This window comes from Cherax quadricarinatus, chromosome 95 (genome assembly GCF_038502225.1).
Source record: "Cherax quadricarinatus isolate ZL_2023a chromosome 95, ASM3850222v1, whole genome shotgun sequence".
Taxonomy (NCBI): domain Eukaryota; kingdom Metazoa; phylum Arthropoda; class Malacostraca; order Decapoda; family Parastacidae; genus Cherax; species Cherax quadricarinatus.
The window spans coordinates 360,134-380,305 of record NC_091386.1 but is presented as its reverse complement, the minus strand read 5'-3'; the positions used below and the strand labels follow the sequence as shown (position 1 = coordinate 380,305).

Genomic DNA, 20,172 nt, shown 5'->3' with positions numbered 1-20,172 from the left:
TGAGTCACACTGCCGCTACAACACTATAAACCACCACCACACACAAAACTGCCACCAACAGCTTCCCGGAACACACACCAGAGAGCACCACCACACTAACACCAACGTTCTCCATCAACGTTTCTATCTACTAAACCACATGTTTCAGTAATGTTGGTGGAATTACCCACAATGGAAATAAGTTACTTTGACTTTTATGGGTTATCCAGGGTTCTCTACACATATACTGCCATGTATGATAATCTAACTTTATTACTGTATACTTATACATAATGTTAGGTACAGGGACCACGTGCAACTAGTGCAATATTCTGGAAGTGTTTCACTCTCCAGGAGCTTTGTCAAGCTTGATAAACCTCCTGGAGAGTAAAACGTCGCAACAGTAAAACGTTGCATTAGTTGCACTTGTGTCCTTTACCTAATAAACTAAATTCTGCACCTAAGATACTGATCTATAAAAAATCCAGTGGAAATCAATCACAAGGACCCTAATAAGTTATACTTATTTGCACTGTGTGATAGTGCCTGGTCTCAGACCGGGCAGCGGGGGCGTTGACCCCCGACCCCCTCCAGGTAATATGTACCTGTACCTAAATAAACTTACTTAATGGAAATAAGTCACATTGTCTGACTTTTTGGATTATTCTAGTTATTTTACAATATGTATGATAATTATATGTGGATTTGTACCTCAATAAACTTAACACCGGCATTATTTGGTTCCAGATTCCTAGTTTAATGTGCCTTACTCGGTGTCCCATAGTTCACTTGCTAGAGCACTCAGCTAACATACTGAGATCAGGGGATGGATTCCCAGGTACGGCTGGAAAAACATCAGGATGCTTCCATAAGAAGCCTGCTGTCCCTGTTCACCCATGAGAAATATGGGTACCTGGGTGTTAGTGGACTGGTGTGGGTCGCATCCTGGGACAAAACTGACCTAGTTTGAGGGAAATGCTCAACATAACAAGCTGCTTTCTATATAGTAGTATGTCACTGATGTCAGCTATGGTCTGTATACCTTGTACATGTAAATAAATATATTATTATTATTATGGTGGTTCTAGAGCCTCTTCCCTAGGATGCCACCCACAACAGTTGGTTAACGCGCATGTACCTACTTACTGCTAGGTAAACAGGTGCCTATTTACTGCTAGGTGCACAGGGGCAAAAAAAAGTGTAAGGAAACATACGTAACGTTTCCATTCATCTCGAATTGAAACCCAGGTTTCACAGAGTGAAGCATGACTTGATAAAGCTCTACACAGTGAAGCATGACTTGAGCATGACCGAAACGTCGTCGTAAGCTCCTCTCTCCTATGTACGGGTTATTCGTGTACTCTCCAGGTAGAACGATGAGTGAAAAGGCTGGAGGAATCAAGCTCATTGCTAATGGCAATTCCCAACATTCATCAGCCTTTTTCTTTAGGTTTTGTAAATTTCCAAGATTTGAGGGAAGCCTGTTTGCTGGCTCAGAGAGCGGGACATCTGGCTCAGCCAGTGTTTAGGTCTAGGGTCCACCTGACCTAAAAACGTTCCTGGTGGAACGTTTCAGTTTCTTCTGCCTTGATCAAGTAACAAATTTTCCCACTTTGCTTTCCCGGGACGTTCCTCCTCATCTTACACAGTCCGCTGGGCATATGGGTCGAGGCACCATACATTACCTCCTAGGACAGAGAAAAGCCTGCAGTTGTTGACTTAAATGGAGTGTGCTTTTATTATTCCAGTTTTTCTTTCCGGAAAAGTTTATTTCCTTTATAATTCTCTTATTGAAACAGGATTCAATAAGACGTAAACTTTAGTGGCCCTTCACAGTCCCAAGTTAACACCAACAACAATGACCCCAATAGAAACAAGTCATTATATTAAGTTCAAAATATACAGAAAACCAACAAATAACTGTTCTTATGTTCACTATTATTCTCCAAAGCATGAGAGAGTTAATCTTTCTGTATTCTTATCCATGTTTTTGAGAACTTTGCCTATTTGTAGCCCAGAGCTCATAAATGAAGATTTATGAAATAGCCTGTCTAACTTTTTAGGGTCACCCTAAGTAATTTATATTATGCATGAAGACTGTACTTATGTGTACCTGTGTCTAAATAAACTTACTAACATTACAACAAACGTCACTTCTCGCCAGCCATGGTGGTGTGCAGTCATATCCTTCTCACCTGAATACTGGAAATAAATTTCCCCGTGTATTCTGGAACACTTGTCCTCGTCTCATTCTGCCAGCTGGGCTTTCCATGTGCAATAATAAATGACATCCATTTCAGTCAGCTCCATTTTCCACTTTGGACATTTATTTAAAGGACACAAGTGCAACTAATGTGACATTTTATTGTGGCAACGTTTCGCTCTCCAGGAGCTTTGTCAAGTCTTCTTGATAAAGCTCCTGGTGAGGATGTAGGTATCCTGTTATACCGGAACTCAGGTGAGGATGTAGGTATCCTGTTATACCGGAGCTCAGGTGAGGATGTAGGTATCCTGTTATACCGGAACTCAGGTGAGGATGTAGGTATCCTGTTATACCGGAGCTCAGGTGAGGATGTAGGTATCCTGTTATACCGGAGCTCAGGTGAGGATGTAGGTATCCTGCTATACCGGAACTCAGGTGAGGATGTAGGTATCCTGTTATACCGGAACTCAAGTGAGGATGTAGGTATCCTGTTATACCGGAGCTCAGGTGAGGATGTAGGTATCCTGCTATACCGGAACTCAGGTGAGGATGTAGGTATCCTGTTATACCAGAACTCAAGTGAGGATGTAGGTATCCTGTTATACCGGAGCTCAGGTGAGGATGTAGGTATCCTGTTATACCGGAGCTCAGGGGAGGATGTAGGTATCCTGCTATACCGGAACTCAGGGGAGGATGTAGGTATCCTGCTATACCGGAACTCAAGTGAGGATGTAGGTATCCTGTTATACCGGAACTCAAGTGAGGATGTAAGTATCCTGTTATACCGGAGCTCAGGTGAGGATGTAGGTATCCTGTTATACCGGAGCTCAGGGGAGGATGTAGGTATCCTGCTATACCGGAACTCAGGTGAGGATGTAGGTATCCTGCTATACCGGAACTCAAGTGAGGATGTAGGTATCCTGTTATACCGGAGCTCAGGTGAGGATGTAGGTATCCTGTTATACCGGAGCTCAAGGGAGGATGTAGGTATCCTGCTATACCGGAGCTCAGGGGAGGATGTAGGTATCCTGCTATACCGGAACTCAGGTGAGGATGTAGGTATCCTGCTATACCGGAACTCAAGTGAGGATGTAGGTATCCTGCTATACCGGAGCTCAGGTGAGGATGTAGGTATCCTGTTATACCGGAGCTCAAGGGAGGATGTAGGTATCCTGCTATACCGGAGCTCAGGTGAGGATGTAGGTATCCTGCTATACCGGAGCTCAGGTGAGGATGTAGGTATCCTGCTATACCGGAGCTCAGGGGAGGATGTAGGTATCCTGCTATACCGGAGCTCAGGTGAGGATGTAGGTATCCTGCTATACCGGAGCTCAGGGGAGGATGTAGGTATCCTGCTATACCGGAGCTCAGGGGAGGATGTAGGTATCCTGCTATACCGGAACTCAGGTGAGGATGTAGGTATCCTGCTATACCGGAACTCAAGTGAGGATGTAGGTATCCTGCTATACAGGAGCTCAGGTGAGGATGTAGGTATCCTGTTATACCGGAGCTCAAGGGAGGATGTAGGTATCCTGCTATACCGGAGCTCAGGTGAGGATGTAGGTATCCTGCTATACCGGAGCTCAGGTGAGGATGTAGGTATCCTGCTATACCGGAGCTCAGGGGAGGATGTAGGTATCCTGCTATACCGGAGCTCAGGTGAGGATGTAGGTATCCTGCTATACCGGAGCTCAGGGGAGGATGTAGGTATCCTGCTATACCGGAGCTCAGGGGAGGATGTAGGTATCCTGCTATACCGGAGCTCAGGGGAGGATGTAGGTATCCTGCTATACCGGAGCTCAGGGGAGGATGTAGGTATCCTGCTATACCGGAGCTCAGGGGAGGATGTAGGTATCCTGCTATACCGGAGCTCAGGGGAGGATGTAGGTATCCTGCTATACCGGAGCTCAGGGGAGGATGTAGGTATCCTGCTATACCGGAGCTCAGGGGAGGATGTAGGTATCCTGCTATACCGGAGCTCAGGGGAGGATGTAAGTATCCTGCTATACCGGAGCTCAGGTGAGGATGTAGGTATCCTGCTATACCAGAGCTCAGGTGAGGATGTAGGTATCCTGCTATACCAGAGCTCAGGTGAGGATGTAGGTATCCTGCTATACCAGAGCTCAGGTGAGGATGTAGGTATCCTGCTATACCAGAGCTCAGGTGAGGATGTAGGTATCCTGCTATACCGGAACTCAAGTGAGGATGTAGGTATCCTGCTATACCGGAGCTCAGGTGAGGATGTACATAAAGTACACTAGCCAGGCGGCACAATCAAAACTTTAAATTTGCTAAGGTAACTCCTGTTCCTTCTGCTTTCTTCTTCTCGTTGGGGTTTTTCTTGGTCACTCACAACTTACTTTGTTTCCAAAGTTGCTTCCCAATGTGCGGGAAAAATATTGCCCAAAGCTGTGTGATGAAAAGAAAGAGAACACGAGTTTCCTTTGCAAATAGAAACAGGAACATAAAGTTACGAGTTAGATCAGGTGGACCACTTACTTAAGCTCCAGGAAAGCGAAATACCTTACCTAGGATAACCCTTACCCGAGTTTAGTAACCGGTCTCCTTTTAAAGCCGTTAAAATAACAACGATAATATGAAACTATGATTCTCCTCCGTTGAATTGCTCAGCAGGCGGAATAAGATGAGGACAAGCGTCCCATTAAAAACTAGGAAAATATATTATGATCATCCAGGGAAAATGAAACATCAGCACACCTCCAGGGCTGGTGTAAGTTGTCAGTGGCCCTTAAAACTCCCAACAAGTCATCACCGGTGGTGTTCGTGGACTTGCGAGGTGCTTACTCATGGAGGGAGGTGTCTCTGTGCCATTGCTTAATCTTATGATCCACCTGATCGAACTTGGGAATTTTATGTTCTCTTTTCCCTTTCCAGAAAAAAACTTTCCTTTCCCTTGAATTCCCGCCCATATTTGTACAACATATATTTCCCGGACTCCCCTGACTTGCACCTGCGCCTTCTTGCTGGCTTTAAAGCACATTGGCGACATTTCATTTCACAGTTATTAGCCAACTACCTTCTACTTTGATCGAAGTTTGTTTTCCGGACACTGGAAGGTGGAGCCCGATACGGCGTACGCTACCAGTGGCCCTATAAACCCAAACAAAATCGACGGTAATTTATCCGGCGTAAGCTGTCAATGGTCCTTATAAACCACAACAAAGAAGACTAATTTGCTTTGGGTCGTTTTTAATATTTGTGTAAATGACAAGATAAATAAAAGCTGTTATTCCCACATAATAAAGCTGGACCTCAATATTGTATGCTGGAGCCAAGTAAAATATCTACCCAACTATCTGGACCCAGATGTCTTCCCGAGCTCTAAATATTGTCTATTGTGTGTAGATATCTATTGTATTGTATTATTATTATTATAATCAAGGGGGAAGCGCTAAACCCGGAGGGTTATACAGCGCCTGGGGGGGGATGTGGAAGGCATTCAGGCTTAATTCAGGGAACTGGAGCACAGATCCAATTCCCTAAATCAAGAGCCCCTGACCAACATCAAGGAACCTTCCTTGAGGGGTATTGTATTGTAAATATTGTCTATTGTGGCTACTAGGTAAATACTGAATTATTAAAACTGAATTTAATACAATATTTCTCTTTCCAGACATCAGTGAACAATAGGATCTACCTTCCATAGAGGTTCTGTGATGCTGGTGAGGGGCTCTTGATCTTGGGAATTGGATCTGTGTTCCAGTTCCCTGAATTGGTCCTGAATGCCTTCCACCCCCCCCATGTGCTGTATAATCCTATGGGTTTAGCGCTCCTCATGTTTATAATAATGATAATACCCTTGAGTCTTCCCATGGCTGGCTTGATGATGCATAAATTATAATTTTAATTTTCAGAACCAAAAATACATTACATTGAGAGTATTATGAAATAAATCAAAATATAATTGGATGAAAATATTGATCATCATCTTCAAAAATGGAATATTTATTTGACAACTGATATTATCTGGTTGAATTCATGGACAATTATTATTATTATAATCAAGGGGGAAGCGCTAAACCCGGAGGATTATACAGCGCCTGGGGGGGGATGTGGAAGGCATTCAGGCTTAATTTGGGGAACCGGAGCACAGATCCAATTCCCTAAATCAAGAGCCCCTCACCAACAATGAGACTTTTGGGAAAAATTTCTTATATCATCTATAATATTTACTCTTAATCATCAATCACTGAATTACTGTATATTAATTATGTGATGTTCAGAGACTTTAATTATATTTGCGTTATTTATATAATATAAAAACCATACTTAGTTTACATATGGTTTATGTTATATTTTATTCCATTAAAAAAAGTTTTGCAAAAAATATAATTTATTATAGGGTGCCAATGAGCTTTTCTTCATATTTTATAGATTTATATAATTATTCCCCTCAAGGAAGGTTCCTTGATGTTATTGAGGGGCTCTTGATTTAGGGAATTGGATCTGTGCTCCAGTTCCCCGAATTAAGCCTGAATGCCTTCCACATCCCCCCCCCAGGCGCTGTATAATCCTCCGGGTTTAGCGCTTCCCCCTTGATTATAATAATAATAATATATAATTATTATCTTACTGTTTCAGAACTGTAAGAACTTCTGAGTGAAACAACTAAAATGGTGTCTGTGAGTACATGTTTATATCTTGAATTTTTGTTCAAGTGTATAAGGTAATACATTCTTTATTGAGGAAAATCTACAATCACAGTAGACAGTAATAAATATAAATTTGTTTTAAGTCATACAACAGTGCTGTATTAAAGTATTTATATTTATCATAGAATAGCTCATTATTCAGTGTAATTTATTTAAATTTATCATAGAATAACTCATTATTCAGTCAAGGTCTTTTGTGTACTATACATAGTAGAATTTGTGTAACTAACTATTGATTAGCTTTAACTAAACACTGATTATAATTATTTAGTAGCCAGTTGTGTTTTTAGTAAGGCTGGTGATTGCATTATATGGGATTAATGTTTATAATATTAATACAGTATATACTGTTTATCTTGCTACTTTTACTTAAACTTAGGTCTCACTACACATGCATGTACATGCATATATATATATATATATATATATATATATATATATATATATATATATATATATATATATATATATATATATATATATATATATATATATATATATACACTCATCTGGGTTTTCTTCTATTTTCTTAATAGTTCTTGTTCTTCTTTACTGCCTTTCATCTCCATGGGGAAGTGGAAAAGAATTCTTCCCCCACAAGTCATGCGTGTCATAAAGGGTGACTAAAATGCTGGGCACAAGGGCTGGAGTATACCTGGAGAGAGTTTCGGAGGTCAACGCCCCCGCGGCTAGGTCTATGATCAGGCCTTATGGTGGATCAGGGCCTGATCAACCAGGCTGTTACTGCTGGCCGCATGTAATCCAACATACGAACAACAGCCCGGCTAGTAACCCCTTCTGTAAAAATTACTAAATTTAAAAAGAAAAACTTTTGTTTTTCTTTTAAGGTCACCCTGCCAAGGTGGGATGCAGCCGGTGTGTTGAAGGAAAGAAGTACGTATACACAATACCTTAAGCTTAGCCTAGCAGATGACCAACCAGTAACTGATTTCATTAATAGTATGAAGAACTCTCTACTCATACCCACTATAACTCGACCAACAAGACTGAGACGAGTGCAACCATAATTGACCACATATGGACAAATATACTAGCTCCTTTCAAATCAGGGATAATCACAGACAACACTACTGACCACTACCCTGCCTTCCTCCTAACAAACATGGAATATAGGAAAGAATATAGAAAAGATCTCTTTTTGACTCCATGATAAGGCATCAATGATTAACTTTACTGCAGCTCTGAGCTCAATCGACTGGCCTTTGTAAAAATTCAATGCACATAAAAGGGCCCAAAATCTGGAACTCTCTGCCGGAAATCTCCAGAGCCACTGTCTCAGCCAGCATCTTCAAAATTGCCATTAAAAAACACCTTCTCTCCCTAACATATCCCAACATCAGTTAAATATGTGAAGACTATATATCTATATTCTTACTGTCACAAACATATGGAAAACAATGTTGTAATCGTATTCTAAGTGCATCTGTAGTCCTAACAACCATTACAACAGTGAATATGTTCATATTATATTAATATGCTAGAATCCTTGTTACCTGTAATTATTATCAAACCTGTAATTCTCAGAGCAGTTAAACTCGAGAAAAGTCATATATATCATGTACTAATAAGATGTTCAGTTCTCTTGTATTCATTGTAACTCTAAATTTATTTTCACAATCATGTAAGAGACTGTATATAAAAACACTCGAGTTAGTCATTACCTTATTAATCTTCAGATGGTCTTAAGTTTACCAGAAATGCTGTGCATATTAAGGGGCTTTCTGCATGCACACCTAATTGTTATTCACCTTTGTACAAACACTGTATCATGCGGGCTCCGATAGTAGTAAAACTCTCAAAACTCTTCAAAGGTATATCAAGGGATGCTGAAATAAAGAATATTAATCTTATGAGTCAGGTTTAACCCTTAAACGGTCCAAACAGATCGACGTTCAAATTCGTAGTGCTCCAACAGTAGATCTACTTTTTTTACATATTTTCAAATTTAACAAAAAAAAAAAGTAGATAAAAGTTTTTTACACGTTTTCAAATGTAAAACAAAAAAGAAGATCTACATTTTTTTACATACTTTCAGATGTTGAAAAAACGTATATATACGTTTGGACCATTTAAGGGTTAATATTCTTATATTTATTTTTTTATAAAATATTCAACATTGTTAATTACTCTTTAACAGTTTATACCAAGTTTAAGTTGCGGTCCATGCTTGTATTGCAATGGAATGTCACAGGACGCCCCTGAGAAGTTCCTTCGTTGTGATATATGCAGACGGTGTGCACACATATCATGTCTTAAGTCTGGCTCACCAGAGGGAGCTCTCCTAGGAGACAACTTCTTCAATTTTACATGTTGTGTGTGTCAACAAAGCAGCCAGGATACCACCGTTCGAGCCAAATTAACTACGTAAGTTTTTCTTTAATGTTACTTTGTTTTAGTGCGCTGGCCACCTTCCTCCAAGGTACGGTGATCTACAGAAAAAACATGTTCAGCGTCACTCGTTCAATAATAGCCTTGTAAAGTAAAAGGACACAAGTGCAACTAATGTGACATTTTATTGTGGCAACGTTTTGCTCTCCAGGAGCTTTATCAAGCTTGATAAAGCTCCTGGAGAGCGAAACGTTGCCACAATAAAATGTCACATTAGTTGCACATGTGTCCTTTTACTTTACATATTGTCGGTAATTCTACCAACTTTATTACAATAATAGCCTTGCCAGAAGTATATAGATACAATTAAGTAAGTTTATTCAGGTACAAGTACACCTAAATAGTTACATAAATTATCATACATAGCATCATATGTGTAGATTACCTAGGATAACCCAGAAACGTCAAAGTGATTTATTTCCATTGGGGTCATCAAGTGGCTTTCTGAACTACGCTCCTACACATCCTTCAGAGTTCAGGTGCTGTGCTGACTGCCTACACAACTCTAGTGAACCTATTACCTTTAAGTAATGCCTTTGTAAATGATACTTATTTTAGAAATAAATTAGTTTGGCACTTTTATAAATTATGGACATTAACATGAGATCATGAACATAATATACAGTGGGCCCCCGGTTAACGATATTTTTTCATTTCAGAAGTATGTTCAGGTGCCAGTACTGACCGAATTTGTTCCCATAAGGAATATTGTGAAGTAGATTAGTCCATTTCAGACCCCCAAACATACACGTACAAACGCACTTACATAATTCGTTGCATTCGGAGGTGATCGTTATGCAGGGGTCCACTGTAATATAATATAGTAAATCCTTGACTTAACAGACTAATAGGGAAGTGCTGATAATGGCAGCAATTGTTGATAGAGTTCATTATTATTATTATACATACAAAAAGTTTATGGGTTATTGTTGTTTAAGAATCATTATGTTACCTGCAGGCCTCAGATGCTGCTGCTGGTGATGTATAACTTGCACAAGACAGAAGCTCACACCACTCGTCATGGATTTTTTCATTGGAAAATCCATGTTTACAATTTTATCAGCAATCACTGGAAGGACATATTTGGACCAGAAAGGTATGAGTTATATTTTTTTATAGATGGAATTCACATATTTTTATATAAATTTATTTATACACTACATGTACTGTATATACAGACTAATTTTTTACCTCATTAGCCATAGCCATTTATTGTAAAATTTATTTTATACATTGTGTGTGTGTGGGGGTGGGGGAAGGGAATGCATGAGGCAGTGGGGTAGAATGCAAGGAAATACAACACCTATTAAAATAAAAACTGTAAATCAAAGGTGTTTGGGGGATGTCTATCAGTAAAAACCTTGGCTGATCAAAGTATGAGAATTAAGAAGCCAGTGAATTTGGGTATTTGTTGCCACAAAAATGTGTAGTAAAAAATAAAAAAATTTTATTTACAAATTCACAGTTACTTGCAAACAAAAGGCACTGCATTAACTTTTTTATTATAGTCGTAAAAAGAGGAAAAAAGTGCTGCAAGCTTCACTGAGTTCGCAGTTGTCGCATCATGGCCAGTACTTCATTAGTGGTTATGAGACTCTTCGAGATGGAGGCTGGTACAAGCTAGAAAGTGTCCTTCCTCCTGCCCAGATCTTACAACAACAGATGACCCAGAAACGTGGAGGCAGAAAAAGATTGAAAGATGAGTCTTCTAAGGTGAGGAAATGTGGATTAAGACCATACTTATAACTTTAAAACTAATACTCAAAGTGAAGTGTGAGCGATGTAACTTTTATGAAACTGGTTTGATGGACTTTTACGAAACTGGTTTGATGGACTTTTGTGAAACTGGTTTGATGGACTTTTACGAAACTGGTTTGATGGACTTTTATGAAACTGGTTAGACGGACTTTTATGAAACTGGTTAGACGGACTTTTATGAAACCAGTTAGACAGACTTTTGTGAAACTGGTTAGACGGACTTTTATGAAACCAGTTAGACAGACTTTTGTGAAACTGGTTAGGTGGACTTTTATGAAACTGGTTTGACAGACTTGAGTCCTGGAGGTAGGAAGTAGGTACAGTGGCCTCGCTCTAAAGATGGGTTGAGGATCTTACAGTTTGGTGGGTCATGTGAACCATGATATTAACAAACTTCTGGCAAGAGTGATCAAATGAATAATAGTGAATGTATTTCTTTTTTTTTTTTTCATCCTACCTTGGTGGGAGGTGGCTGGTGCATTAAAAATCCACAATTAAACATAAATCTTTAAAATGTAGTTTCAATCTGTTGTGGACTTAAGTGTTGTTTCACGAAGAGAAATAGGGAAGCAGATTTTTTTTGTAGTTTAATATCCTTATATGCACCCCATACCCATCCTGTGGGTGGTAGTCAAAAGATTACAGTGGTACATAATGGGTCCAGGGACTGGGGCCACAAAGGTTTGATAGTTGAACAAGTTACAGTGGTAATGAAGTATTTACACATTTATATCTGGTCACAATCATAATGAGTTATTTATGGGGAGTCAGGGAGACGATTGTGCATGCTTGCTGTAACGTCTACAATTGTTTCTCTCTCTTGAGGTATGGATAAGTAGAGGTGTTAACAGTAAGGATTACTGAAGGCCAGAAATATTGTACCTTATTGGCCCTTCAAGGGAAGTGCCTTGATGCCATTGGAAGGCTCATGATTCAAGGAATTTGAGTTGTCCTCCTCTTTATGGAATTAAACCTTACATTCCATTCTCCTACAAATTTAGTGGTTCACTATGAGTAAAATAATAACGTACTTTGCTCTGACAAATGGTGAGGAAATTTTGTTATTTTTCTAGTTATAATACATACGTTCATGTCATTAAGATGAAATCGGTAAATTTCTCAATGTGTATATATTTTGGTTTCCTAATGAAATATAAAATTTTGAAGCACTTAAAAGATGACATTATTATTTTATCCCTTTATTTCTTCGTAAGTTACTCTGAATTAATGTCATATGGTAGAGATAACTACACTAGTTATTGAAGTTAAAATTTTTATTATATCCATACATTAACTAGTTTTTTTTTTTTTAACAAGTTGGCCGTCTCCCACCGAGGCAGGGTGACCCAAAAAGAAAATACTTTCATCATCATTCAACACTTTCACCTCACTCACACCTAATCACTGTTTTTGCAGAGGTGCTCAGAATACAACAGTTTAGAAGTATATACATATAAAAATACGCAACATATCCCTCCAAACTGCCAATATCCCAAACCCCTCCTTTAAAGTGCAGGCATTGTACTTCCCATTTCCAGGACTCAAGTCCAGTTATATAAAATAACCGGTTTCCTTGAATCCCTTCACTAAATATTACCCTGCTCACACTCCAACAGCTCGTCAGTCCCAAATACCATTCATCTCCATTCACTCCTATCGCCCACAAAACCTCCTTTACCCCCTCCCTACAACCTTTTTGAGGACGACCCCTACCCCGCCTTCCTTCCCCTACAAATTTATACGCTCACCATGTCATTCTACTTTGATCCATTCCCTCTAAATGACCAAACCACCTCAACAACGACTCTTCAGCCCTCTGATTAATACTTTTATTAACTCCACACCTTAACTACATTAACTAGTAGTACAGTAATAATATTCACAACTAATGCAAAATTTGGAGAGGAAATTTTAGATGGTGTTTTGGTTTGTTCTGGAGCAGTACCAAGTGACATGACCTGACAGTAGGTCAGGATGGATCAAAATGTCATCTAAAGGTGTTCCAGTAGACACTCAATGGATTACTAAAGGAAAGTGAGTGGCCAGTTATTGTGATCGTGGGGGATAGAGATGAGGTGGTGTGTGAAGGTAATAATGAACAATTGTGTAAACAACAGACTTATCCATTGTTTCCCAACCATATGACCCAGCATATAAGGTCCTTTTTTTCTTCTTTCAACAAACCGGCTGTATCCCACTGAGGCAAGGTGGCCCAAAAAGAAAAACAAAAGTTTCTCATTTTAACTTTAGTAATACAGGAGAAAGTGTTACTAGCCCCTTGCTCCCAGCATTTTAGTCGCCTCTTACGACACGCATGACTTACAGAGGAAGAATTCTGTTCTACTTCCATATGGAGTATATAAGGTTCTGTTTCCTAAATTCATTAAATTGAAGGTTTACTATAATTCTGAGACACTTTTAGCAGGAAAAGCTGTTATTGTATGATGTTATACACACACTGTCAGTTCCTGATCAGCCGGGCTGTGGCTCGTACGTTGGTTTGCGTGCAGCCAGCAGCAACAGCCTGGTTGATCAGGGGCTGATCCACCAGGAGGCCTGGTCACAGACCGGGCCGCGGGGGCGTTGACCCCCGAAACTCTCTCCAGGTAAACACCAGGTAAACTGCATCTTTATTATTGTTGACTAGTTTTTTTTTTTTTAACCCGTAAACAGTCCAAGCAGATCTACGTTCACATGTGTAGCGCTACAAAAGTAAATCTACGTTTTTTTACATATTTTCAAATATAACAAAAAAAAAAAAATAGATCAAATTTTTTTTACTAATTTTCAAATGTAAAAAAGCAAAAAGAAGATCTACTTTTTTTACATACTTTCAAATGTTGAAAAAACGTATATATACGTTTGGACCGTTTACGGGTTAACACTGTTCATCTCCCACCAAGGTAGGGTGACTTAGAAGTTCACTCCCAAATATCTGAACACACTTATTTCCATCATATTCTCTCCCTCTGATCTGATACTATCTGTACACAAATAACCTGCACATAGGAGAGAGAAGCTTAAAGTGATATTTTTGGTCCAACTCTCCCTATCTTCTACTACCATTATTACTTCTACTGCTACTTGCACTCCAGCCTTACCACTACTACTTTTCTTCCTCTCTTGGTCCCGTCCCTGTTCCCCTCACCTGTATATGCTGGCTCCCTCACTCTTGTGCGTTTGTTAGTGTGACTGTAAATGGTCCAAGTTGGACTGAAACGTCGTCGTAAGCTTTTCTCTCTTATCGGCGAGTTATTTATGTATTGTTCCAGTCATGGTATTGTGCCTTTTGTTTTTGATATTATCTACCTACATCATCTAAAAGTTTTCTCCCTAATTTGTGGATTAGTTGCAAATTGTGTCAGCTACAGTATTGTGACTTTTAGTCTTTATGTTACTAATGTATTTTAGGTCTTTCAGGATATACATCACATTAAGGAGGAACTAGTGGAAGAATCAATAAGTTCTGCTGATGTCTCATTTGACAGCCATGATGATTCTTCCCGAGGCTCGTGGTTCACCGAGAGAGAGCTTCTCAAGCCTCACACTTGCCCACCTCAAGCACTCTTTGATAGTGATGAAGAAGAGGAACTGGAAGAAACAAAGTACAGTTTTCCACAGGTAGGTCTTAGGTCTTTGTTTGTGCCACCCAAAGAACAGTATCTGTGATGTTACTGTGAGCAGGTGTGGTGCAACCTGATTACACTGTTTATTGTGTAACCCAAAATCCATGGTGCATCAGCAGTGAAAACTTTTCCCTGACATATTAAAAAATTACGCTGAATTTGGACTAGGCAGAGGTCAACCTCAAGGGTTACACTACTGCACTGTAAGTACCTTTAATGATAGGTTAGATAAATATTGGATTGGGAAAGGTTGGGTGTGAGCAGAACCACCATGGACCAGTTCTGTGTCAGTGCTCTATCCTTATGTTCTAATAGTTGGGTTACCTGGAGGTTATTCGGGGGATCAACGCCCCCGCGGCCTGGTCCATGACCAGGCCTCCCAATGGATCAGGGCCTGATCAACTAGGCTGTTACTGCTGGCTGCACGCAGTCCAACGTATGAGCCACAGCCCAGCTGATCCTGCACTGACTTTAGGTATCTGTCCAGCTCTCTCTTGAAGGCAGCCAGGGGTTTATTGGCTATTTCCCTAATGCTTGATGGGAGGCTGTTGAACAGTCTTGGGCCCCGGACACTTATGGTGTTTTCCCTTAGTGTACCAATGGCGCCCCTACTTTTAATTGGGGGCATTTTGCATCACCTGCCCAGTCTTTTACTTTCATAGGGAGTGATTTATGTGTGCAGGTTTGGGACCATTCCTTCCAGGATTTTCCAAGTGTAGATTATGATACATCTCTCCCTCCTGCATTCCAACGAGTACAAGTCAAGTGCTTCTAAGTGTTCCCAGTAGTTAAGGTGCTTAACAGAACTTATACGTGCAGCAAAGGATCTCTGTACACTCTCTAGATCTGCGATTTCACCTGCTTTGAATGGGGATGTTAATGTACAGCAGTATTCCAGCTTAGAGAGAACAAGTGATTTGAAAAGGATCATCATTGGCTTGGCATCTCTCGTTTTGAACGTTCTCATTATCCATCCTATCATTTTCTTTGCACGTGCGATCGTGGCACTGTTGTGATCCTTGAAAGTGAGATCCTCAGACATTACTACTCCCAGGTCCCTAACATTATTTTTCCGCTCTATTGTATGGCCAGAGTCTGTAGTATACTCTGTTCTAGTTATTATCTCCTCCAGTTTTCCATAACGGAGTAGTTGCAATTTGTCCTCATTGAACATCATATTGTTTACCGTTGCCCACTGGAAAACTTTGTTTATATCTTCTTGGAGGATAACCGCATCCTCAGCAGATGACAGCCTCATGCAGATCCTAGTATGAGTGTGAGTAGATTTTGCCTAGCACGAGCCAGTAGGCCTACTGCAGTGCTTTATTGTTGTGTTTTAACATTTGGGTGCAAGACCTACCTACCTAGCATTAGTCAACAGTTCCTCTTGTTGTTATGTTCACACATTCTAAACTACTGTTAGTAAGGCAGTCAAGTCCGGCAGGCTGGACTTGATTCCTGGAGATGGGAAGTACAGTGCCGGCACTCTGAAGGAGGGCTGTTAATGTTGCAGTTTTATAACTGTAGTGTAAGCACGCCTCTGGCAAGACAGTGATGGAGTGAATAATGAAAGTTTTTCTTTTTTGGCTACCCTGCCTTGGTGGGAAACGGCTGAATTGTTAATAAAAAAAAAATGATTTAAATACAAAACATGTACAGTTTACTTTCTGTAATCTTTTATCAGGTAAATATCAAGAAAGAAGTAACAATGCAAGAAGGTCATTTGGAATATGGAAATGAAGGGTGGCAAGAAATTGAAGTGAAAGAGGAAGAATGTGACACAGAGTTCATTGATGTGGATGGAGGTGAAGTTACAACAGAGGTGCATCTACTAGACGACTCACCAGCGTGTACTAAGGTTTCACTCTTCACTAAGACTAGTCCACCTCCTACCACACTAGTGGATCTTCCTCCTGTATTGAGACAGGAAACTAAAGAAAAGTAAGCAAAATACTTTTCACTTTTCTTCAAGTTATGTGTAAGCTTCTCTGTTCTTTTCTGCTTAATTTATTCCTCTTTATCATCTCATTTTTTGTGCCTTTCCCAACATTTCTCATTTTATATTATTGCTTTTAAGCCCAAGAGTGCATTCTGACTATTTAAATGGGCACAAAACATAAAATAATTTGTATGTTGTACATTCTAGTTACAACAAAAATTTTCTTTGGTTGTATATACAAAGAAAATTTAAAAATTTAGTATGGCTTTGCCAAGTGTTTATTTCAAATGTAAAAAAAAAAAAAATACAGTGGACCCCCAGTTTACGATATTATTTCAGTCCAGAAGTATGTTCAGGTGCCATTACTGAACGAATTTGTTCCCATAAGGAATATTGTGAATTAGATTAGTCCATTTCAGACCCCCAAACATACACGTACAAATGCACTTACATAAATACACTTACATAATTGGTCGCATTGGGAGCTGATCGTAAACCAGGGGTCCACTGTATAGTATAGTGAAGAAAATGACTTCCTAGCAATTGCTACACAATTTTTGGAAACAACTAACTATACTTTCATTACTGTCATTTTACATGTCCAGAGAATATATTTCATAGCTCTGTATGACCAACACAGGTTCAATGCTTTATACAGTGGAACCTCAAAAATCGAACTTAATCCGTTCCAGGAGTTAGTTCTAAATTCGAAAAGTCTGAAATTCGAAGCAATATTTCCCATAAGAAATAATGGAAATACAATTAATCTGTTCCAGAAACCCAAAAATATTCACACAAAAAATACATTTTATAGAGATTAATTACAGTTTTACATACAACAAATACTATAGTTTTTAATTATGTATGGTAATACATATAAAATAACATTTTTAGTTACCTCTATTGAAGATTGGTGATGGCATCTGGAAGATAGGGAGGAGGAGAGAGGGAGTTGGGGTTAGTGTTTGGAAGGAGAATCCCCCTGCATGAAGACTTGAGGTAAAGCTCTCTCTGGGGTTACTTCCCTTCTCTGTCTTTTAATGCCACTAGGACCAGCTTGAGAGTCACTGGACCCCTGTCTCACAAAATAACTGTCCACAGTCCTCTGTTTCTGGCACCTCTTTAACATTTCCCTAAAATGGGACATGGTTCTGTCACTGAACTTGTTGCAAAGATGGCTTGTTTCAACTTGCTCAGGGTGGTACTTCTGCACAAACATTTGGACATCATTCCACTTGGCACAAATCTCCTTAATCTTTGAAGAAGGCACCTCATCCACTCCCTATATTAACACCTTTCGCAACATCAGCTTCCTTGATTTGTTCTTTCTTTGACAGGATAGAACCGATGGTTGACTTGTTTTTCTCATACATCCTGGCAAGCTCAACAAGTCTCACACCACTCTCATACTTCTGTATTATTTCCTTCTTCACATCTATGGTGTTTCTCACTTTCTTTACCACAGGGATACCACTAGCAAGTTTCTTTGGGCCCATGGCAGCTTATTTCACAGTCCCACAAGCACTAAACACAATGAAATAATCGTAAAATGCGTGAATGAGATCGCAGGTTAGTGTTCACTCAAGCATAAACAAAGCTAGACTGCTCACGGCGCCTGCACGGGGACACAGACAGAGCGGGCCGGCAGACAGGTCCCATACCCAGCGGTCCAAAAATAGGGGCACGTTCGATAATAGGGACACAGTTTGTCTGAAAAAATGGCCCTATTTTCGAAATGATCGATATGTGATACATTCAATTTTTGAGGTTCCACTGTATATAGTACTAATTATTAATTTATTAATGTATACTGTCTGAGAGGTGTATTAAAACCTTGGTAGAGTAACTAATTAGCTCTCACATGCACAGTGTCCGTGCATTAAGTGGATATGAGGAACGACAGTTGTTGCGACAGTTGGATCGTCTTCAAGAATCTGGTTCTTTACCTCCCCATCTGCATCGTTTTCGTCGCAAACTGGCTGTCAGGTGAGGTGTTGCCTGTAGGATGGTTATGGAGTATAAAATATTATGAAACTGAGGTGAGGTGGGGAAAACCCAGTGCTACTTGCAAGTGACATCTTGGCAATGGCTCATAAAATTTTGGTTTCATTATAGTCCACGATTATGTATTGTTTGAGTGTAGTTTCATTCTTTGCATCTCTGAGTCTTGTGTTGCTTAATGTCTATATTTTCTGTATCCCTGGAAAGAGCATTTAGTGCACAAGTTACTGACATTTATTGAGGTCTCCAACAAGTATGGCTTCCTGCAAACAATGTAAGGTAAACCACGGAACAGGTGAGGATTGACCCCATGGCAATAGAGTTGTAAAACTCCAGGCCAGTGCATATCCACAGGGCCAGATGGCTACAATAAGATTCATCCAACTAGGTATATTTCTATACATCATAGGGAGGTAAGCATGGGTCAAGTGGCTTACACACTGGCCCGGAGTTTTAGGACTTGCTTACCATGGGTTCAATCCCCAGCTGTTTCGTGGTTTGTTTGTAATTGTGTTATTACGATTTCGTGAGTCAGTAACGTGAGTTAAGGAAACAACTTACTTTCTGTATTGTAATATGGTGATATACTTCTTTCTTCTTTCGACAAACTGGCCGTATCCCACCGAGGCAGGGTGGCTCAAAAGGAAAAACAAAAGTTTAATGGTGATACAAATAGCGAAAAATGTTGGTTGTAACTATCCAATTGGAATGAAGTAATAATCTATATCCATAGTAAAAAGAAAACCAGTTGCCACTGCTAGGTGACATTGGGCATATTGTTATAATATCAGACCTCTTATAGCCTGCATATTATTGCTTGCTTGTTCTAGTTGGGATTTTTGCAAGATTACTTCTATACTTGACACTTCGATTATGGTGAAGATGTCTCAAAATATTATAATATTACACTAATGGCGGACAAAATTGTAGGCATGGAGAATATATAGAGAACTTTCACTGCACGTACTGTATAAGTACCATAAATCACCTAAATTACTGGGAATGATTGAAGTCCCTTGACCTGTACTCCTTGGAATGCAGGCAAGTAAGACACTTGATAATATATATTTGGAAAATTCTAGAGGGACTAGTCCCAAATCTACATCAGTCCCTAAGAAAGCAAACAACTCTACAGGAGATGCAGTGTCCCTCCAATGAAAAACAGGGTCTCTATGAGTATGCTAAGAAACAACGTAATAAGTGTCAAGGGCCCAAGACTGTTCAACTGTCTCCCAGCATACATAAGGCAGATTACCAATAGGCCCCTGTCTGTCTTCAAGAGGGTGTTGGACAGGCACTTAAAGTCAGTACCTGACCAGCCGGGCTGTGATTTGTATGTCGGTTTGTGTGTGGCCAGCAGTAACAGCATGGTTGATCAGGCTCTCATCCAACACAAGGTCTGGTCATGGGCTGGGCCACAGGGACGTTGACCCTTGGAACACCCTCCAGGGATACTCCAGGTACAGCTATTGTAAGTTGACAAAAAATATACTGATAATAAATTTTTTCTCTGTCATTCATTTCCCTCCAGTCAGACCACAGTTATACTACTTCACAACTGATGTCTCAAGATCTGCACTGCAA

At 39.9% G+C, this 20,172-nt stretch overlaps 1 protein-coding gene across 10 annotated transcripts in view; it reads left to right on the top strand.

Annotated features, from left to right (window-relative positions):
* The window catches only part of Atac2 (Ada2a-containing complex component 2), a 32,238-nt gene that overhangs the window by 6,987 nt on the left and 5,079 nt on the right, over positions 1-20,172 (top strand). For 2 of the 10 annotated variants that reach the window (XM_070104831.1, XM_070104832.1), the window contains exons 2-8: positions 6,785-6,825; positions 9,014-9,240; positions 10,223-10,360; positions 10,773-10,977; positions 14,434-14,643; positions 16,333-16,589; positions 18,457-18,573. In XM_070104831.1, the coding sequence (XP_069960932.1) occupies positions 6,817-6,825; positions 9,014-9,240; positions 10,223-10,360; positions 10,773-10,977; positions 14,434-14,643; positions 16,333-16,589; positions 18,457-18,573 (1,163 nt within the window). In that variant the 5' untranslated portion in view covers positions 6,785-6,816. Of the gene's footprint in view, positions 1-5,339; positions 5,545-5,677; positions 5,766-5,817; positions 5,866-6,784; positions 6,826-9,013; positions 9,241-10,222; positions 10,361-10,772; positions 10,978-14,433; positions 14,644-16,332; positions 16,590-18,456; positions 18,574-20,172 lie in introns of those variants that run through there. The other 8 variants (XM_070104834.1, XM_070104824.1, XM_070104825.1 and 5 more) reach the window with 8 other exon arrangements.